The 18,003-nt window shown below is 44.7% G+C and overlaps 1 protein-coding gene across 7 annotated transcripts in view; it reads left to right on the plus strand.

Annotated features, from left to right (window-relative positions):
- Positions 1-18,003, plus strand: part of ASH1L (ASH1 like histone lysine methyltransferase) — a 197,625-nt gene that overhangs the window by 142,265 nt on the left and 37,357 nt on the right. For 5 of the 7 annotated variants that reach the window (XR_007148040.1, XM_047839911.1, XM_047839909.1 and 2 more), the window contains 2 exons: positions 9,308-9,412; positions 17,012-17,085. Coding sequence is in view for 6 of the 7 variants with exons in the window: in XM_047839911.1 (XP_047695867.1) it covers positions 9,308-9,412; positions 17,012-17,085 (179 nt within the window). In the remaining variant the exon portion in view is untranslated. The remainder of the gene's footprint in view (positions 1-9,307; positions 9,413-17,011; positions 17,086-18,003) is intronic. The other 2 variants (XM_047839913.1, XM_047839915.1) reach the window with 1 other exon arrangement.

Raw genomic sequence — 18,003 nt, forward strand, 5'->3', positions numbered from 1 at the left:
AAATCTGAAAAAAAAATCTGGGATTCATAGTTTCTCAAAATTCTTCTGGGGCGTGTGGGAGCAAAAAATGTGAATACATGTGGTGTTTCACATTTGGCTTCTGGAATCAGGCCACAATTCAGAGTCTGCCTTCACCAATTACTATCTGTCTAACCTTGGGCAAGCTGACACATCCCAAGGCTTCAGATTCTGTATTGTAAAACAGAAGTTAATATGAATATTAAATAAAATAATGTATGTAAAATACTAAGGAGAGTACCTAACACATAGTAATCACTTAATAAGACATAATTTCTGAATTGACATTGTTTTTTACAGTAAAATTCTCTCGACAAGAATCTGCTACTTACTACACAGCTATTACCTCTGGGTCCTTGTTCAGCATATTACCACACTTTTTCTTGCTGAGCTCAGAAAACACTTCAGAATTCCTCCTGGCGCTCCTGTTGGTTGTCACTGCCAGCCGTTCAGACTTCTGCCAGATCTTGGGATAGTGGAGAGAATATAGGCCTTCTGTGCAAAATGGACTTAAATAGCAGACCTTGGGGCACCCAGGTGGCTCAGTCGGTTAGATGTCCGACTCTTCGTTTTGGCTCCGGTCATGATCTCACAGTTCATGGGTTCAAGCCCCACGTTGGGCTCTGCACTGACAGTGCAGAGCCTGCTTCGGATTCTGTGTCCCCCTCTGTCTCTCCTCTCCCTCCCACGCTCTTCCCCTCTCTCTTTTCCCCCTCTCTCTGCCCCTCCGCTGCTTTTGCACACAAGCTCTCTCTCAAAATGTATAAACTTTAAAAAAAAAAAAAAAAGAGACACCTGGGTGGCTCAGTCAGTTAAGCGTCCGACTTCAGCTCAGGTCACAATCTCACACTCGATGAGTTCGAGCCCTGCATTGGGCTCTGTGCTGACAGCTCAGAGCTGGAGCCTGCTTCGGATTCTGTGTGTCCCTCTCACTGACCCTCCCCGACACTTGCTCGCTCGCTCTCTCTCTCTCTCTCTCAAAAATACATAAACATTTTTTTTAATTAAAAAAATAAAATAGCAGACCTGAGACTTGTATTCTGAGAAAGGCCTGCTTGCAAGGTTGGGCATTGGCTGGCATCTGGGAACTTGAATATCTAACATTTTCCTGTCAATACAAAACTTTCCTGCATGCGAATGTCTTCATGTGCCCGCTGTGTATTCACTGTATGGTTTCTGCTGAACACCTGCTTTCATTTGAAGAGTCTGGAATCTGGTACATTCTAGACAGAGAGTAGCTGTATGATCAGCCACCAATCAAAACCTTGAGCACTGAATTTGTAATGAGCATCCTTGATAAACATTTCACACGTTGTGTTCTTCCCATATATTGGCAAAGATTATGTCCTGTGTGACCCCACTGGGGGGAGAACTTGGGTAAACTTGGGCCTTGTTTCTCCCCCCGTTTTGCCGGTGCATTTTCTCCCTTTACTGATTTTGCTTTGTATCCTTTGCTGTAATGAAGTACAGCAGGAACGTGACCACGCGCTGGTCCTGTGAGTCAGCAGACCTGAAGGTGGCCTCGGGGGCCTGGACACCCCTCACGGTCCAGCACTCTCGTGGCCAGATGATCTTGAACGAGTCACGTGCTCTTCATTTTACCATCTTCATGTGTGTAGCGACTACCTTCACCCTGAGTTGTGAGGACAGAGTGATGCTTACTTTGTATTTAACGCAGTGAATATAAATTCAAGGGTATAATACACATTTTGATAAATAAGTATTTGTCATGAAAAGTAAAATTTTATTTGAAATGTACTTGTGTCATGAGAGAAACAATCCTGATTTCCTTAAACATTTAAAAAAACTTATTTATTTTAATGTTTATTTATTTTTGATACATTAAGCATGAGGGGGGGAGGGACAGACAGAGAGGGTGACACAGAATCCGAAGCAAGCTCCAGGCTCTGAGCTGTCAGCACAGAGCTCAACGTGGGGCTCAAACCCATGAACCATGAGATCATGACCTGAGCCAAAGTCAGATGCTTAACTGACTGAGCCACCCCATCACTTAATGGTGAAATATTCAGTGTTTCCTCCTAAAACTGGAAAGAAGGTAAAAATGTCCACCCTCACTACACTATTGCACATTCTTCTGGGTGTTCTAGCCCGTGCAGTAAGGCGGGAAGATGACAGAAGTCATGAAGACCAGGAAGGAAGAAGTAAAACTATTCCTGCTTACAGACCACATAATCGTAAAGTCCAAAGAGATGCACAAGAAAGCTACTGCAACTGTTGAGCAAGGTTACTGAAAACAAAGTCGTTATATAAAAATCAGTTGTATTCCTATAAAGCTAAACAGGCTCTCACCATACCATCCGACATTTCCACTTTGTTATATTTACCCAAAGGAATTGAACATTAATGTCTGCACGGTAACCTGCACACAGATGTTTTATAACCATCTTGTTCATAACTGCCCAACCTTGGAAGCAGCTGAGATGTCCTTCAGCAGGTGAATGGGTAAACTGGTACAGCCAGACAGTAGAATGTTATCAGCACTGAAAGGAAATGAGCTATCAAGCCTTGAAAAGACCTTGAGGAACCTTAGAATCATTATGACAGGTGAAACAAGCCAATCTGAAAAGGCTAACATTCTGTAGGATTCCAAGTATATGACACTGTGGAAAAGGCAACGCTGTGGAGGCATTAATGGTATCGGGTTGGGCAGGAGGGATGAATCAGCAGAGCACAGAGATTTTTAGGTCAGTGGAGCCATTCTGCATGATTCAGTAATGGTGGATAGCTGGCATTACACAGTTTTCCAAAGCCACAGAAGGTACAGTGATGATGATGTGTCCGTACCGGCCCATCAGCTGTTAAGCAGTGCACGGTTCTAGTGAAGAGTGTTGGTGACACTTAGGGCCAGTGTGTGCATTGGACATCTCTGTACCTTCTGCTCAGTACTGCTTTGAACCTAAAACTACTCTGAAAAACAAAGTATTTTTTTTAAAAAGCATGTGTAGGGGCGCCTGGGTGGGCCAGTCGGCCAAGAGTCCGACTTCAGCGCCGGTCATGATCTCACCGTTCGTGAGTTCGAGCCCCATGTCGGGCTCTGTGCTGACAGCTCAGAGCCTGGAGCCTGTTTCAGATTCTGTGTCTCCCTCTCTCTCTATCCCTCCTCGGTTCTTTCCCCCTGCTCTGTCTCTGTCTCTCAAAAAATAAATACACATTAAAAAAAAAAAATGTTTTTTAAACCATGTGTAGTAGTGTAATGAAACCAAAGTAATCAGAGGGGCACCCAGCTGGCTCAGTTGCAACTCTTGACCTCTGGGTCATGAGTTCAAGCCCCATGTTGGGTGCACGAATTGCTAAAAAAAAAATTAAATAAAAATTTAACACAATAATTAGAAATAAATTTATCTAATAGGCAAGAACTTTATACTGAAAATTAAAACATTTATTGGAGAAATTAAAGAAGACCTAAGTAAATGGAGAAAATGCCACAATTAGAGATGGGGAGCCTCCATTGTTATTACTTCAATGCAATGTAGATTATACTATCAGTAGGCTTTTCTGTAAAAATTGATAAGCCGATTTTCTTCAGTGTTTATTTAGAAAGAGTGTGCAAGCAGGGCAGGGGCAGAGAGAGAGAGAATCCCACGCAGTGTGCTCACTGTCAACACAGAGCCCAGTGTGGGGCCTGAACTCACAAACCATGAGATCTGAAATCAAGAGTCAACACGCTTAACCAACTGAACCACCCAGGCCCCCCGATAAGCTGATTGTCTAAACATTATGTGGAGATTGCAAAGTGATCTTTTTGTTGTTGTTAACATTTGTTTATATTTGAGAGAGAGAGAGAGAGAGAGCAAGCGGGGCGGTGTGGGGGGGGGGGGGGGGGTGGTGGTTACAGAAGGTCCGAAGCAGGCTCTGCACTGAACGCAGCAAGTCTGATGCAGGGCTCAAACTCATCAGCCGCGAGATCATGAGCTGAGCCGAAGTCAGACGCTCAACGACTAAGCCACCCAGGCACCCCTGTTAAGCGTCATCTCTTGATTTCACCTCCAGTAAACAATCTCACGGTTTGTGAGATTGAGCCCCAAGTGGGGCTCCCTTTTGCAACACAGAACCTGCTTGAAATTCTCTCTCCCTCTTTGTCTCTGCCCCTCCCCTGCTTGCAAGCGTACATGACCGACCTCTCTCTCTCTCTTTCTCGTTCTCTCTTGCTCTCAAAATAAATAAAGTTTTAAAAAGCATGAGTTGCCATAAAACAGTTTAGACTTAAAATTGGCATTAGAGGCACACCTGCCTGGCTCAGTTGGTGAGCATGCGACTCCTGATCTTGAGGTGGTGAGTTCGAGCCCTATGTTGGGGATAGAGCCGACTTAAAAGTATTAGTAAACTTTTTAAAAAATAAATAAAATACAAAACAAACTGACATCAAAATAGATCTCTGGAACAGAGTCGATAGCCCAGAAATAGACCCACACCTTTGTGGTCATTTAATTTGGACACAGCCATCAAAGCAATCCAGTGGGCAACAATGCCCTGCAACGAGCGGTGCCGGAACAGGGAAATGCTCACGTGGAGAAATTTAAACTTTGACGTCAACCTCACAGCTCCTACAGACTGGATTCGGCACCCATCACAGACTTAAACATAAAAGCTTAACCATAACAGGAGGTGTAAAACTTCTAGAAGAAAGTGTAGGAACATACCTTCGTGACCTGCAGGTAACCAAACGTTGCTCGGATGGAGCCCAGTAAGCAGTAAGCGCTGAACAAAGCGCCGGCAGCTGACACGCTGACCAGATGGGAGCACATCCGTCACAAGACACCATCTCACAAAGAAACAGCCACAGCGCAAACTGGGAGAACATACTCACAAATTGTATGTGTCCTGAATACGTAACTCCTACAAATGTATTTACTTAAAAAAAAAAAGAAGACAACCCAATTTTAAAGTGAGGATTCGCACTTTACCAGAGGAAACATACACAGGCCAATAAACACGTGAAAAATACTCAGCACCATAACTCATCAAAGAAATGCAAATTAAAACCACAATGTGTTGGCACAACCAGGTTGTGTATAAACAACTGTGGCAGAGTAAAATGGCACAACTTATTTTTAAAATATGGCAGCTTTTGTAAAACTAGACTTAAACGTACATACGCAATACATACGTGTGTAAGAGTGTGCATGGTAGCTTCATCCATGGTGCCGTGAGCTGGAGACAGGCCAGGACCCCAGCAATAGGGCGGATTAACAAACTGTGTGTTCATATGGTGGACTATTGGCCAGCAACTAAAAGGGGGAGGAAGTCCACTGCCAGGGTGCTGCCTCCCTGGGCCTCAGCTGTGCCCCGTGCCCCACGCTGGGCTCCACAGTTGCCAGGCCCTGCGCCCGCCCTGCCACTCCTGCACCCGGGCCCTTGGCGCTGGTCCGAGCGCACGTGGACCTCCTGCTCCCCCACGGGCCTTCCGGCTGTGGCACCACTGAACACCCACGGACGCAAAGCTTGCTTGAGTTCCTGAATGATGTGAATAAGGAGGAAAAGAAGATCTAGAAGCATAGGTCCCTCCCCAAGATGTCTGGGGCCTGGGAGCTGGAAGTGGACGGGATAGAAACCAAATTAGTGTGGAAAGTTTCCGGAGAAAAGATGACTGTGGCTTTCAACATGAACAACAGCATCCCAGCAACGTTTGATGGGGGAAGAGCCCTCCCAAGGGCAGAAGGTGGAAGAACAGGAGCCTGAACTGATGTCCATTCCCAGTTTTGTGGTGGAAGGTAAGAATGGTGGCAAGAAGGGCCTGACACTGGACTGTCCCTACCCAGAAGATGAGGTGGGCAAGAAGAGGAGGACGGCAGTGACATTTGGCCGTCAGAGAGGTGAGCGGACAACATCAGTCCGTTGTCGAGTCTGAGCGAAAGGACACAAGTTACATGCTCACCACCGACTCCCTGGCCTGGACCGTTATGACACCAGCTGGATCTTCTGGCCAACCAGGGTTTGGGGGGAGGGCAGTTGGACAACACTTTTGCAGGTGAGCACGGCCCTCGAGCACCAGGAATACGTTACTTTCCTCAAAGACCTGAAAGGTTTTGTCAAGAGCCAGTAGAGCAAACAAGACAAGATGTTGAACATCTCAAGTTTATGGCAGCCTCTGGCCAGGGAACAAGCCTACTCTTAAACCAGACACACACGCACACTTTGAGATGGTTTTCATCTGAGCACCGTGGAAAATAAAGCAGATACAAAGTAGTTGCATTGCCCTCTTTTTTACTGTTAATCTCTTTCTTTCTGTAAACTCTGTTGCTCCTCGATTTTTGTATAATGTAATGACGAACAGTACAATTGGCTTATGTCCTCCAGAAAGAGGTGGAGAGAAGAAGGCAGACCAACTAGAGACCTTAGGACTGAGGAAGTTCATGGTGATGAGTTCCCTGAGTCTTCTTTCTACCTCCTGTATCCCAGACTTGAAGCTGAGAAAGCTAGCGACCTGGAAACGCCATTGGGCAGAAACAAAGCAAGCAAAAAGACGCCTGCTTTCCTTAGCCAAAAGAAAGGGAAAGGGGCAACCTAGCAAGACAGAAAACTTTTAGGCAGTATCCTCCAAACTCTAGTCAAATGGCACAGAAAAAAAACCGTTCCGCTGCCCACACTCTCACCAGCAGGTGCCAAGTGGGGAGCCTCAACTTCCATGCCCGCCTGGGAGTACGAAGGCATCCCTCCCTGGCCCGTGACCTGTGCAATGTCAGAGGAAGGCTAATATGAGTCAGGACTTTTACCATCACTAGTAGTGACATGGCCACTCCCACCATGGTGTTGGGGGATGCTGCGTGGGAAGCTAGAACTCCCACCATCCCCTAGCAGTGACCAGGAGCAACACTCAGGTTCCAGGAGCAGTTGTGGAAAAAGCCAGCCAAAATAGAAGGTTTTTGTAAAATCCAGAACCTGGTAACTTAATACAGAAAATATCTAGGTTTAAACTGAAATTCCTATGTCAGGGACCCCTGGGTGGCTCATTCTGTTAAGTGTCCAACTCTTGATTTAGGCTCAGGGTGTGATCTCATGGTTGTGGGATCGAGCCCCACATCAGGGCTCTGCACAGTACCTGCTTGGAATTCTCTCTATCTGAGGTTTAATAAATAAACTTTAAAAAGAAAAAAATTAAAAAAATAAGCCAAGAGGGAAAAAATCATATGTCATACTGAGAACCAGGGAGATGTTAAACTGAAAAATTTTTTTAACTTTTTAGAATGTTTATGTATTTATTTTGAGAGAGAATAAGTTGGTGGGGGGGGGGGGGGGAGAGAATCCCAAGCAGGCTCCACGCTGCCAGTACAGAGCCCAACACAGGGCTCAGTCTCACAAACCATGAGATCATTACTTGAGCCGATATCAAGAGCTGGACTCTTAACTGACTGAGCCACCCCCTTTGACTGAATTTTAAAAAACAGTCAAGGGGCAGGTGGGTTGCTCAGTCAGCTAAGCATCCGACTTCGGCTCAGGTCATGATATCAGAGCTCATGGGTTCAAGCCCCACCTTGAGCTCTGTGCTGACAGCTCAGAGCCTGGAGCCTGCTTTGGATTCTGTGTCTCCCTCTCTCTGTCCCTCCCCCACTCGCACACACACTCTCCCTCTCTCTCTTTCTTCCTCCCTCACTCTCTCTGTCTCGAAAATAAACAAACAAAAAAAAAAGACACTTCAACAAGCAATTATGAATATGCTTGAAAAATGAAAAGAAGTTGAAGCCTCAGCAACGAAATCGAAGACATAAAGAAGAACCAGATAGGAATTTTAGAATTGAAAGACGCAGTAACTGAAACAAAAGCTTAGGGGTGTGCTCGGCAGCAAGGTGAGGAAGACCTAAGAATCGTGGACCAGGTGATGGAAGATGTCTGACCTGAACAAAGGAGAAAGTAGACACTAAAAACAAAAAACCACAGAGGCTACGGGATCATGACCAAAGCGAAATTGGTATTCTCGGTGTGCTGGACGGAGAGAAGACGAGCGGAGAAGAAAAAACGCTTGTGTGAACAGTGGCTAAAGGTTTCCCAGATTTGGCGGAAGACACAAAACGACTGGTTGAGGAAGAGGTCACACCCAACAGGACGCCGTTCGGGAGATCCCTGCTGAGACAGGGTCGTCCCATTTCAGCCCGCTCACTGAACACAGAGCAGCTTTACATCCGCGAGAGAGAAACGGGTCGCCACCGACCTACGGAGGTGAGACAGCTCAGACGGCAGTGGTTGCTCGTGCGAATCCGTGCAGGTGGCACTACAGTGCAAGCGCTGAAAGAGAGACCGTCTGCCCAGATGCCACACCCAGCAAAAGTAACCCTGCGGGAATTAAGTGGGGGTCAAAGCACTCCTAGACTAAAAGAGTGTGCTGCCAGTCGACTTGCCCTGTGTGTAAAGAAAGGAAGTTCTCTAAACAGAAAAGAAACAGGGGCACCCGGAGGGGCTCAGTTGGTTAGGCATCCGGCTCTTGATTTCGGCTCGGGTCATGATGTCACGGTTCATGGGTTTGAGCCCTGCGTCGGGCTCCGCGCTGATGGTCAGAGCCTACTTGGGATTCTCTCTCTCCCTTTCTCTCTGCCCCTCACCTGCTTGTGCTCTCCCTCTCTCAAAGTAAATAAACATTTTTTTTAAAAAAAGAAAAGAAATAAAGAAGGGACCTTGGAACCTCAGGAGGGCAGAAAGAACAGTAAGTAAACTTACGGGCTTTCCTTCTCCTTTGAGTCTTCTGTGTAACTTTTTAATAAATAACAAATGAGGCAAAAAAATTGACACTGCTGTATTTTTAACAACTTGTTGAGGCATAATTTATATATCTTCCAATTCGCCCATTTAAAGCATACAGTGGTTTTTGATACATTATCTTTCTTGTAGTAAATTATATGTAACTTAGGATTTGCATTTTGCATTTCCACTTTTCGTTGTAAGGTTCAGTGACGTAAAGTACATTCATACTGCCGCGCGGCCATCACCCCAACGCTCTCCAGAACTTTTTCATCATCCCAAATGGAAACTCTGTGCCAATTAAATAATTATTGCCCGTTCCCTCAGCTCCTGGCAACCACCGCGGTTCTTCTTATTGCTATGAATTTGACTGTTTTAGGATCCTCGTACGGTGGGGCCTTCCACTGTTTGTCCTTTTGTGCCTACCATAGTTCACGTAGCGTGACGGCCGCAAGGTTCTTCTGTGTTCTGGCGTGTAGGAGACTTTCCTTCCTTTTTAAGGCTGAATAACACTCCTCTGTGTGTGTGCACACACTCCATGCCCTGTTTACGCATTCATCCGCCGACGGACATCTCTGTTGTTTCCACCTTTTTGCAGTTGTGAATAATGCTGCTGTGAACATTGGTTTACAATTCTCTGTTGAGGACCCTGCTTTCAATTCTTTTGTATATTTGCCCAGAAGTGGACTTGCTGGATCCTTTGGTAAGTCTATATTTAATGTTTCGGGAACTGCCGTACTATTTTCCACAGTGGCTGCACCATTTTTATATCCCCACCAGCGATTCTTGAGAGTTCAGTTTCCCCACATCCTCAATAACACTTGTCATTTTCCGTTATTTTTCATAATAACCATCCTAATGAGTGTGAAGCGATAATCTCATATGGTTTTGATCTGCATTTCCCCTCTAGTGATGTTGAGCGTCTCTTCATGTCCGTTTTGGCCATTTGTATGTCTTTAGTGAAATGTGTGTTCGAGTCCTTGTCCACTTTTGAGTTGAGTCATTTGTTCCTTGTTTTTGAGCTTTAGGAGTTCTGTATATATCTGGATATGAATTATCAGATACATGATAAATAGAATATCTTTATGACATGGACACAGAAGACCACAAAATGTATAAACACCACTGGAAAAGATTGATAAACTTAATTACATTAACAACCATATATAAGAGAACAGCTCTAGTAATCAGGGTTGAATATGATTGTTTATGATAACTATGTTAAAATTACAGACTTTTTTTTTTTTTTTTTAATTAGATCAGGGGAAAGGGGCAGAGAGAGAGAAAGAGAGAGAGAAAATCCTAAGCGCAGCACGGAGCCCAACGCAGGGCTCGATCCCATGACCCTGGGATCATGGCCTGAGTTGAAATCAAGAGTCGGACACTCAACCGACTGAGCCGCCCAGCACCCCAGAATTACAGAGTTTTCAGTAAGGGTTAGAATGAGGCAAACGGACACCTGGCCGACTCAGTTGGTGGAGCACGCAACTCTTGATCTCAGGGTTGTGAGTTCGAGCCTCACGTTGGGTGTAGAGATTACTTAAATAGAAATAGAAAGAATGAGGCAAATGGCTTAGTTTGGTGGAAAGGATTCAATTTTAGGTGGGAGAAATGACACATGAGAATGTGAAAGCAAGAGGAAGCTGGTTGTGTTTAAGAAATTGTGCTGGTACAGCCATTATGGAAAACAGTATGGAGGATCCTTGAAAAACTAAAAATAGAACAATCAAATGATCCAGCAATTCCATTTGTGGATATATATCCAAAGGAAATGAAAACACTAACTCAAAAAAATATCTGCTGAGCCCTCCCCGCCATGTTCATAGCAGCATTATCTACAATAGCCAAGACATGGAAACAACCTAAGAGTCTGAGGGATGAGTGGATAAAGAAGAGGAAGCATATACATACAATAGGATATTACTCAGCTGTGTTAAAAATAAACGGAAAGAGGGGCGCCTGGGTGGCTCAGTTGGTTAAGCGGCCGACTTCAGCTCAGGTCACCATCTCGCGGTCCGTGAGTTCGAGCCCCGCGTCGGGCTCTGGGCTGATGGCTCAGAGCCTGGAGCCTGCTTCCGATTCTGTGTCTCCCTCTCTCTCTGCCCCTCCCCCGTTCATGCTCTGTCTCTCTCTGTCTCAAAAAAATAAATAAACATTAAAAAAAATTTTTTTTTAAATAAATAAATAAACGGAAAGAAAACGAAAGGAAGGAAGGAAAGGACGGAAGGAAAGAAAAGAGAAAAAGAAAATCCTGCCATTTGTGACAACACGGATGGACCCTGAGGGTATTATGCGAAACGAAATAAGTCAGACAGAGAAAGACAAATACGGTGTAACCTCGCCTGTACCTGCACTCTTTGGGATCTACGAAAGCAAAACAAACTCCTAGAAAAGGAGATCAGAGGCACCTGGCTGGGGAGCAAGCAACTCTTGATCTCTGGGTTGTAGATTCAAGTCCCACGTTGGGTCTAGAGATTACTTAAAAACAAAGAATAATAACAACGCAAAATCTGTTCAAGAAAAAAAGAAAAGAAAGTGGGTCAGATTTGTGGTTACCAGAAGCAAAGGGAGGTGGGGAGGGTATTAGGAGAAATGTGGTCAAAAGGTGTAAACTCCAGTTACAGGATAAGTAAGTATCAAGGATATACTGCACAGACTGATGACTGTGGTTAACACTACTGTTTGCTGGATCGGAAGACTTATAAGTTAAGAGAGTAAATCCTAAGAGTTGTCCTCACAAGGAAAAAAAAAAAAAGTGTTGTCTTTTTCTGCTTCCTCTTTACCATATCTGTAAGAAATGCCTCGTGGACACTAAACTTCTAATGGTCATCACTTCACAGTATATGAAAGCGAGTCCACTGTGCTGTACATCTTTAACGCGTACAGTGATGCCTGTCAATTTTATCTCAATAAAACCAGGGGAAATTAATTAGAATGCCAGGCAGGAAGAAAGAAAGAAGAAACTGCTTAGGAAGAGTAGAATTCAAGAAGCAGTGGGGATGATGGGGATTAAGGGAGCACTTGTGATGAGCACCGGGTTATTAAGATAAAAACTTACTAAAAAAAACCATACACACTGTGGGGACGGGTGGTGCCGCCTGACGGCTGGTGCAGTCCCTCGGTGTTTGTTCCTCAGAAGACACCTCTGCGTCCGTCCGTTCCAAAAACACTTGTTCAGCGCTGCCTGTCGTTTGATCAGGCAGTTTCCTACCTGCTTGGGATACACCCGTAAGCAACACAGGTGAAGATCCTTGCCTCTGGGGCTGGCAGTCTTCCACTGGGGGGGATCACACTATCCCTAGATTTCTGGGTCTCACTTCTTTTTCCTCAGGCTGACAAAACCAAAAACTTGAATTCTAGTGTTTTCTTTAGTGAAATTTAAACAGTTTCCTGTAAATACCTTTGATCATGATTTATAATCTCCTAAATGGCCCACACTCCACTGATAATACTATGCCTTTCAGTGACCCACTACAGCAGAGAGGGCGCATGCGAGTGGGGAGGGCAGAGAGAGAGAGAAAATCCCAAGCGGGCTCCACACTCAGCACAGAGCTCCACGTGGGGCTCGATGCCACGACCCCAGCATCGTGACCTGAACTGAAATCAAGAGTCAGACACTCAACCGACTGAGCCACCCAGGGACCCCTGCTACAGTTTTCTTGGGAGAGAATACCAGAGCCATTTACACAGGATAACAGAGGAAATGAATAATTCTTATCTGTTTGTAAAGTGATGTTACAATTCAGTACTCAGGTTATATATAAGCAAACAGCGTCATCTGAAGCCCGCCATTTTATTTAAAAAATGCCAAGTTTTCGTCATAGTTTAAGATCTCTTCTTGAAAAGGAAGTTCTCTTTCTCCTGTCTGTTGAGTAGCCCCCTCTCCTTTGAGCTCCTCGCCTGCCGGCTGCCTCATTAACAACTAGGCTTTGCAGTGATGTTCTGAGTCCTCCATTCCTCTTCGTGTTAGCATTGATGTTATGAAAGGAAATCATCGTGACTTCCCCCGTTAGATTTCAAGGTCAGCACAGACTTCAGAGCTTTTGTAACAAGTCTCCTCTTTAAAATGACTTTGTTGCACAAATTCCGTTTTCTTTCAAAGAGAAAAGGATCTCTTTGCTCCTTCCCTAGCGATCAGTGGCAGTACTTGAGATCTCAAGGCTTTAGCACACAGTAAGAAAAATCCACAAAAGATGTGATTTCATCTCATTTTCACATGGCTATAAAGTGATTTTTCCCCCAGTTTTAAAATGCGGGTTAGCTACAGAATCACTGTTTTAAATGAGATTTTCCTGACTAGCTTCCGCTGAGGTATCATCTCTAGCAGAATTTGGTTAAGGAAATCGTTCAGGTAGGTCTCACTTCTTAGAAGTGAATCACCCGGCTGTGGTTTCAGAGATGTTGGAGGACAGAAGAGTGTGCCATCATTTCTTCCTCCAGCTCTCAGAGTGGGGACTGAGGGGAGGGACACAGATCGGGCCAGGAAAGGCACCGGGATTCATCCGAACGAACTTAGAGGTCCCTGGCCTCGTCCCACAACACATCCCACCCAGCAAGTGGACAGTTGCTCCCAGGAGCTGCACAGAAAGGCAGAAGGGGGGAGGGGTAAGGAAAGGGCAGCTCACCTCATGTTCCTTAGGGGGATCTGGAAAACGGTCTGTGTAGCAGATTTTGTCATTGGTGCTGACCCGTTAAGACTGTATTTCTGGAGAAGATGTAAACAGCTGTTAGGTTAGAGAGCAAGCCCTGGTGTGGTGACTTGGCTTAACCCAAGTGACTCCATTTGGGACCTGTCGTCTCTCTCTCTCTCTCTCTCTTTATAATGTTTTTTATTTATTTTTGAGAGCATGTGAAGGGGGGGGGGGGTGGGTTGGGAGCACAGAGACTGAGATAGAGGATCCAAAGCAGGCCTTGCACTGACAGCACAAAGTCCAACACAGGGCTCGAACCCACGAACCAAGAGATTGTGACCTGAGCCGAAGTCGGACGCTCAACGAGCTACCCAGGCACCCCTCTTTTTTAATACATCTATGGAAATTCATTGCGAGCAAAAGTCAAGATGTTGGACTGTGGGAAAATTATGTCTTTGAGGTTGGATGAAGTGGATGTGGAGGATATGGATGCTTTCTTAGCGAAAAAGTATTCTTTTAAAAAATGCATAACTTACTGGATTCTCCTTCACTCTTGTACACACCCTTCAGAAAACATACCAGATACTGCTGGCAGAGAAAGGAGTTAATCCTTCACATTAAGGGGTTTGTACTATTTCTGGGGACCAATTTTGACTTTTTAAAAATTATATTTGTATTGTTATTAAGAAACAGTACAGGGGCGCCTGGGTGGCTCAGTCAGTTAAGCATCCAACTTCAGCTCAGGTCATGATCTCACAGTTTGTGGGCTCGAGCCCCGCATCGGGCTCTGTGCTGACAACTTGGAGCCTGGAGCCTGCTTCGTTCGGATTCTGTGTCTGTCTCCCTCCCTCCCTCCCTCCCTCCCTCCCTCCCTCTCTCTCTCTCTCTCTCTCTCTCTCTCTCTCTCTCCCCCTCCCACGCTCATGCTCTGTCTGTCTCTCTCAAAAATAAATGAATGTTAAAAAATTTTTTTCTTAAATAAAAGAAAAAGAAAAAATCTGGTACGTAGCTAAAATCTGGGTTAGTTGTGTGACCTTGGAAAAGTGACTTCGTCTCTCTGATTCTCAGGTTTTTTTGTTTGTTTTTTTTGTTGTTGTTTTTTTAATCAGTAAATGGAGACCTTGTGGAGTTGTCTGTAGGGTGAAGATGTGAGGTAGTTTGTGTAGAATCCTGGTCTGGGACCTGGTACACAGTCGATACTCAATAAATGTTAGGCAAAAATAAAAGTTCTGTTGTTAAGTAATTTCAAGAAGCAATTATCAAGCACCCGTTGTGGTCACACAGCCCTGCGTCCAGCTCTGTGCTGACAGCTCCGAGCCTGGACCCTGCTTCAGATTCTGTGTGTGTGTGTCTCCCTCTCTCTCTCTGCCCCTCCCCTGCTCACACTCTGTGTCTCTCTGTCTCTCAATAATAAATGTTTAAAAAAATATTTTTTTTTAACATACCAAAGTTTCCCCTCTTGATAAACCTTTAAGCGTTTCCACTTTTCACTGCAGACTTTGTAGTTAGGTATTCAGCTTCACTTCCCTATCAACAAGTGGACTCCAGCTATAACCCCAAAATTATTGTTATATTAACTCCACACATCTGATCTCCCAAGATACGCCTGTAATCCATGCTGCTGTATCCTCAGATCTGTCCGATAAACTCATTACACATTACATGTTGACATAAGTAACATTTTTATGAGAAATAACTTTCCCAAAGAAAAATTTAATGAGAAAAGTGACTTTATTTCACATTTTTGCAAATCTCTTTGATGTCTGATTTAATGTAAGACATCTGGATTTTCTAATCTTTTTTGCATTCAATCTATTAGGATGTTACTGTGGTTCAAATACATGAAGAAATCTGTTCTCATGCAGATAAGAATATTTTAATAATTTCAGATAATTATTCTTTGACACTGTAGCAAAAATATAAACGTAATTGTTCCTTAAAGGTGAATTATAATGTGGAGTATGAATATTGATGAACTTCTTGTATTCTGGTACATTAAAGTGATTGGTCTCTCTTGGTATTTAAATGCGTTTTTTACCTGGGTGGCTCGGTCGGTTAAGCGTCCGACTCTTGGTTTCTGGTTTCGGCTCAGGTCACCATCTTGCGGTTTCGTGAGTTGGAGCCCCACGTCGGGCCCTGTGCTGGCTGCGCAGAGCCTGCTTGGGATTCTCCGCTTCCGTCTCTCTCTCTGCCCCTCCCCGACTTGTGCTGCCTCTGCCGTTCTCAGGATAAATAAGTAAACTTGAAAAAAAAAATTTTTTTTTTTTTCATAAAAATAAATGGGTTTGTTACCCGTGTGTGACTTTATTGCTTCACGCATTGGCCAGTAAAACAGTTCTGATTCACTGAATTGTATTGTTCTTCCATTCCCTGTGTGTATCCAAAACCATTCGCATTTGTTAATCTTGCCACTTACTTCACGAGGAGAATTTTGTTGCAGTTCTAAAGACTCGCATGATAGTCGCCACGAGTTTTCCAAAACACCAATGTTCACGCTCAGATTTTATCGCTGAAAACAGACCCTTTCAGCTGTTTCTGAAGTAACCGGCTCACTTCGCTCATTTTCAGTTCCCGAGTCCAAACAGCCACAGCTTGTCAGTCATCTGTCCAAGGACAGGTGGTGCCGCGCGGAAGAGGCTAGCCCCGCTCGCCATTGAGTTTGCGCACATGTGTTTCCTGGACACAGCCGTCAAGGATGCGCACTTCTGTTGTGCCGTGCAAGACGTTACAATTTCTGACTCGCGGGTCAACATTTCGCAGAATTTTCATGACTTCATCGAAAGCGCTCACGATGTTTAATGTTTTTATGCTGCCGGCCTGGCTCATTTCCAGTCGTCTCATTGTCCTAGTCCAGTTCTGTGCCACTTGCCTGAATTCCTGCTAAGATCCCAGCACTTGTACCCACCATCGCCTTCCCCGTTAGTGCGAATGGCCGCGTGGCGAGCCGGCACCTGCCTCCGTAGGACTGGGAGGGCAGTAGACTCGGAGTACTTCGTGGCGTGAAGGCAGTCTTTCCCCCTCGAGTCCCTCGGCATCAGCAGAGTGTCCGCGAACTGCTGGTCCGGAGACCGTGATGGGACGAACACCCAGGTGACGGAGAAGTGCTTGTAGTTCCTGCGCAGATGAGTCCCCTCGAGGACAGAAAAGTCAGAGAGCAAGGAAATAGAAGCAGCCTCTTCAAAGCAGAAAGGGGCTTTTGACTTTCAATAGAAGGACTGTTCTGATAGAGAGCGGAAAAAATGTTAACAGATCGTAAATTGGAATGTAAATACTCTTGAGTTATTTAAATTCAGGGACTCCTGTTTTAGAAAATTCTTATACTTCCCATTTTTACAGACCATCTTAGGTTATTTATAATAATGGAGAACAGACGCCAGATGCTCTAGGAAATGATTTTAATAAACGAACAGTTCTCAGTTTTCGGTTTGCTTCATAATGACCTGTGTCTTTTTTGGTATGTTGTTTCATAGAGGCTACTATTAAAATTGATCTTCAGCAGATACCACATGAAGCATGCTGGAAAAGTAGCTAAAATTCAAAATCTGTGATGGAAAAATCTATAAAATTAGAAATTAAATCTTTATTTTCCTAGTCCGTGTGTATTAGACCTTGTGGCTGTTTGACCCTTTGTATGAACAGATACTGAAATTGATAGTATTTTTTTGTTTCAGGAAAGTATCTAAGGCAAAAGAGAATTGACTTCCAGCTTCCCTATGACATCCTTTGGCAGTGGAAACATAATCAGGTACAGGAGCCTATCTTACAGGTTTTGTTCTGGGGAGGGGGGCCTGCAAGTCTCTGTCTCTGCCTCCTTGTTACGCTCTCATCTTAGGACGTATGGAGAAGTGTCCCCGTGAAGGTTACGGACTAAGGAAAATGAATTTGCATCCATATTTAATGTGACCTATTTGCCTGTATTCCTACTTCAGAATAGCAGTGAGTTCCTGCTTCCCTGGGCAACCTTCTGTATTATTCTGGACTTTTATTCTGGTAGCAGAGATGGTTCTGTAAGAATCCTGTTTGATGCAGGTCCCGGGAGAATTTAGATGTACTGCCAGCGGCACTAAGAAATTTCAGGCTTTATTTTTGTTGGCTCCTTCCCATCAGTTTGGAATTTATTTTTCACATACAAAAGAGATCTTCTACCAAAGGAAACAAGGGAAACGTTCTAACACTCGTGTACTTTTAACAGATCTTTAAATGGGGAACTAAAAGTGGGAAGGTGCTTCCTTTTCTCTCCTTTGCCCTAACTGGAAAGTTTCCCCAGTAATGTTTGTGGTGAGCTGGAGCCCCCGGCCCCATGTTGAAAGCAGCAGTGGAAAAGAGTCATGCAAATGTGATGAATAGACTCCTGAGCTTTGCCCAGATTCCACCAAAGTTTAATTTTGGAAAGCCAGAAGCAGTGGACCTTCTCTACATTCTCTTCTCTGCTGACCTCTCTTCAGTCTGGGAGGATCGATATGTTAGACATTTGTGTCAGAGTTCATAACCATGAAGGAGACAATGCTCTGACTATCCCCACTGAAGAGTGATGGTGGGGCTTCTCTTACAGGTTAACACGCCCTCTCTTAGGGCATCTGGGGGGCTCAGTCGGTTAAGCGGCCGCCCCTTGGTTTCCGCTCAGGTCCAGATCTCATGGCTTGTGGGGTGGAGCCCCGCGTCG

Source organism: Prionailurus viverrinus, chromosome F1 (genome assembly GCF_022837055.1).
Source record: "Prionailurus viverrinus isolate Anna chromosome F1, UM_Priviv_1.0, whole genome shotgun sequence".
Lineage (NCBI taxonomy): Eukaryota > Metazoa > Chordata > Mammalia > Carnivora > Felidae > Prionailurus > Prionailurus viverrinus.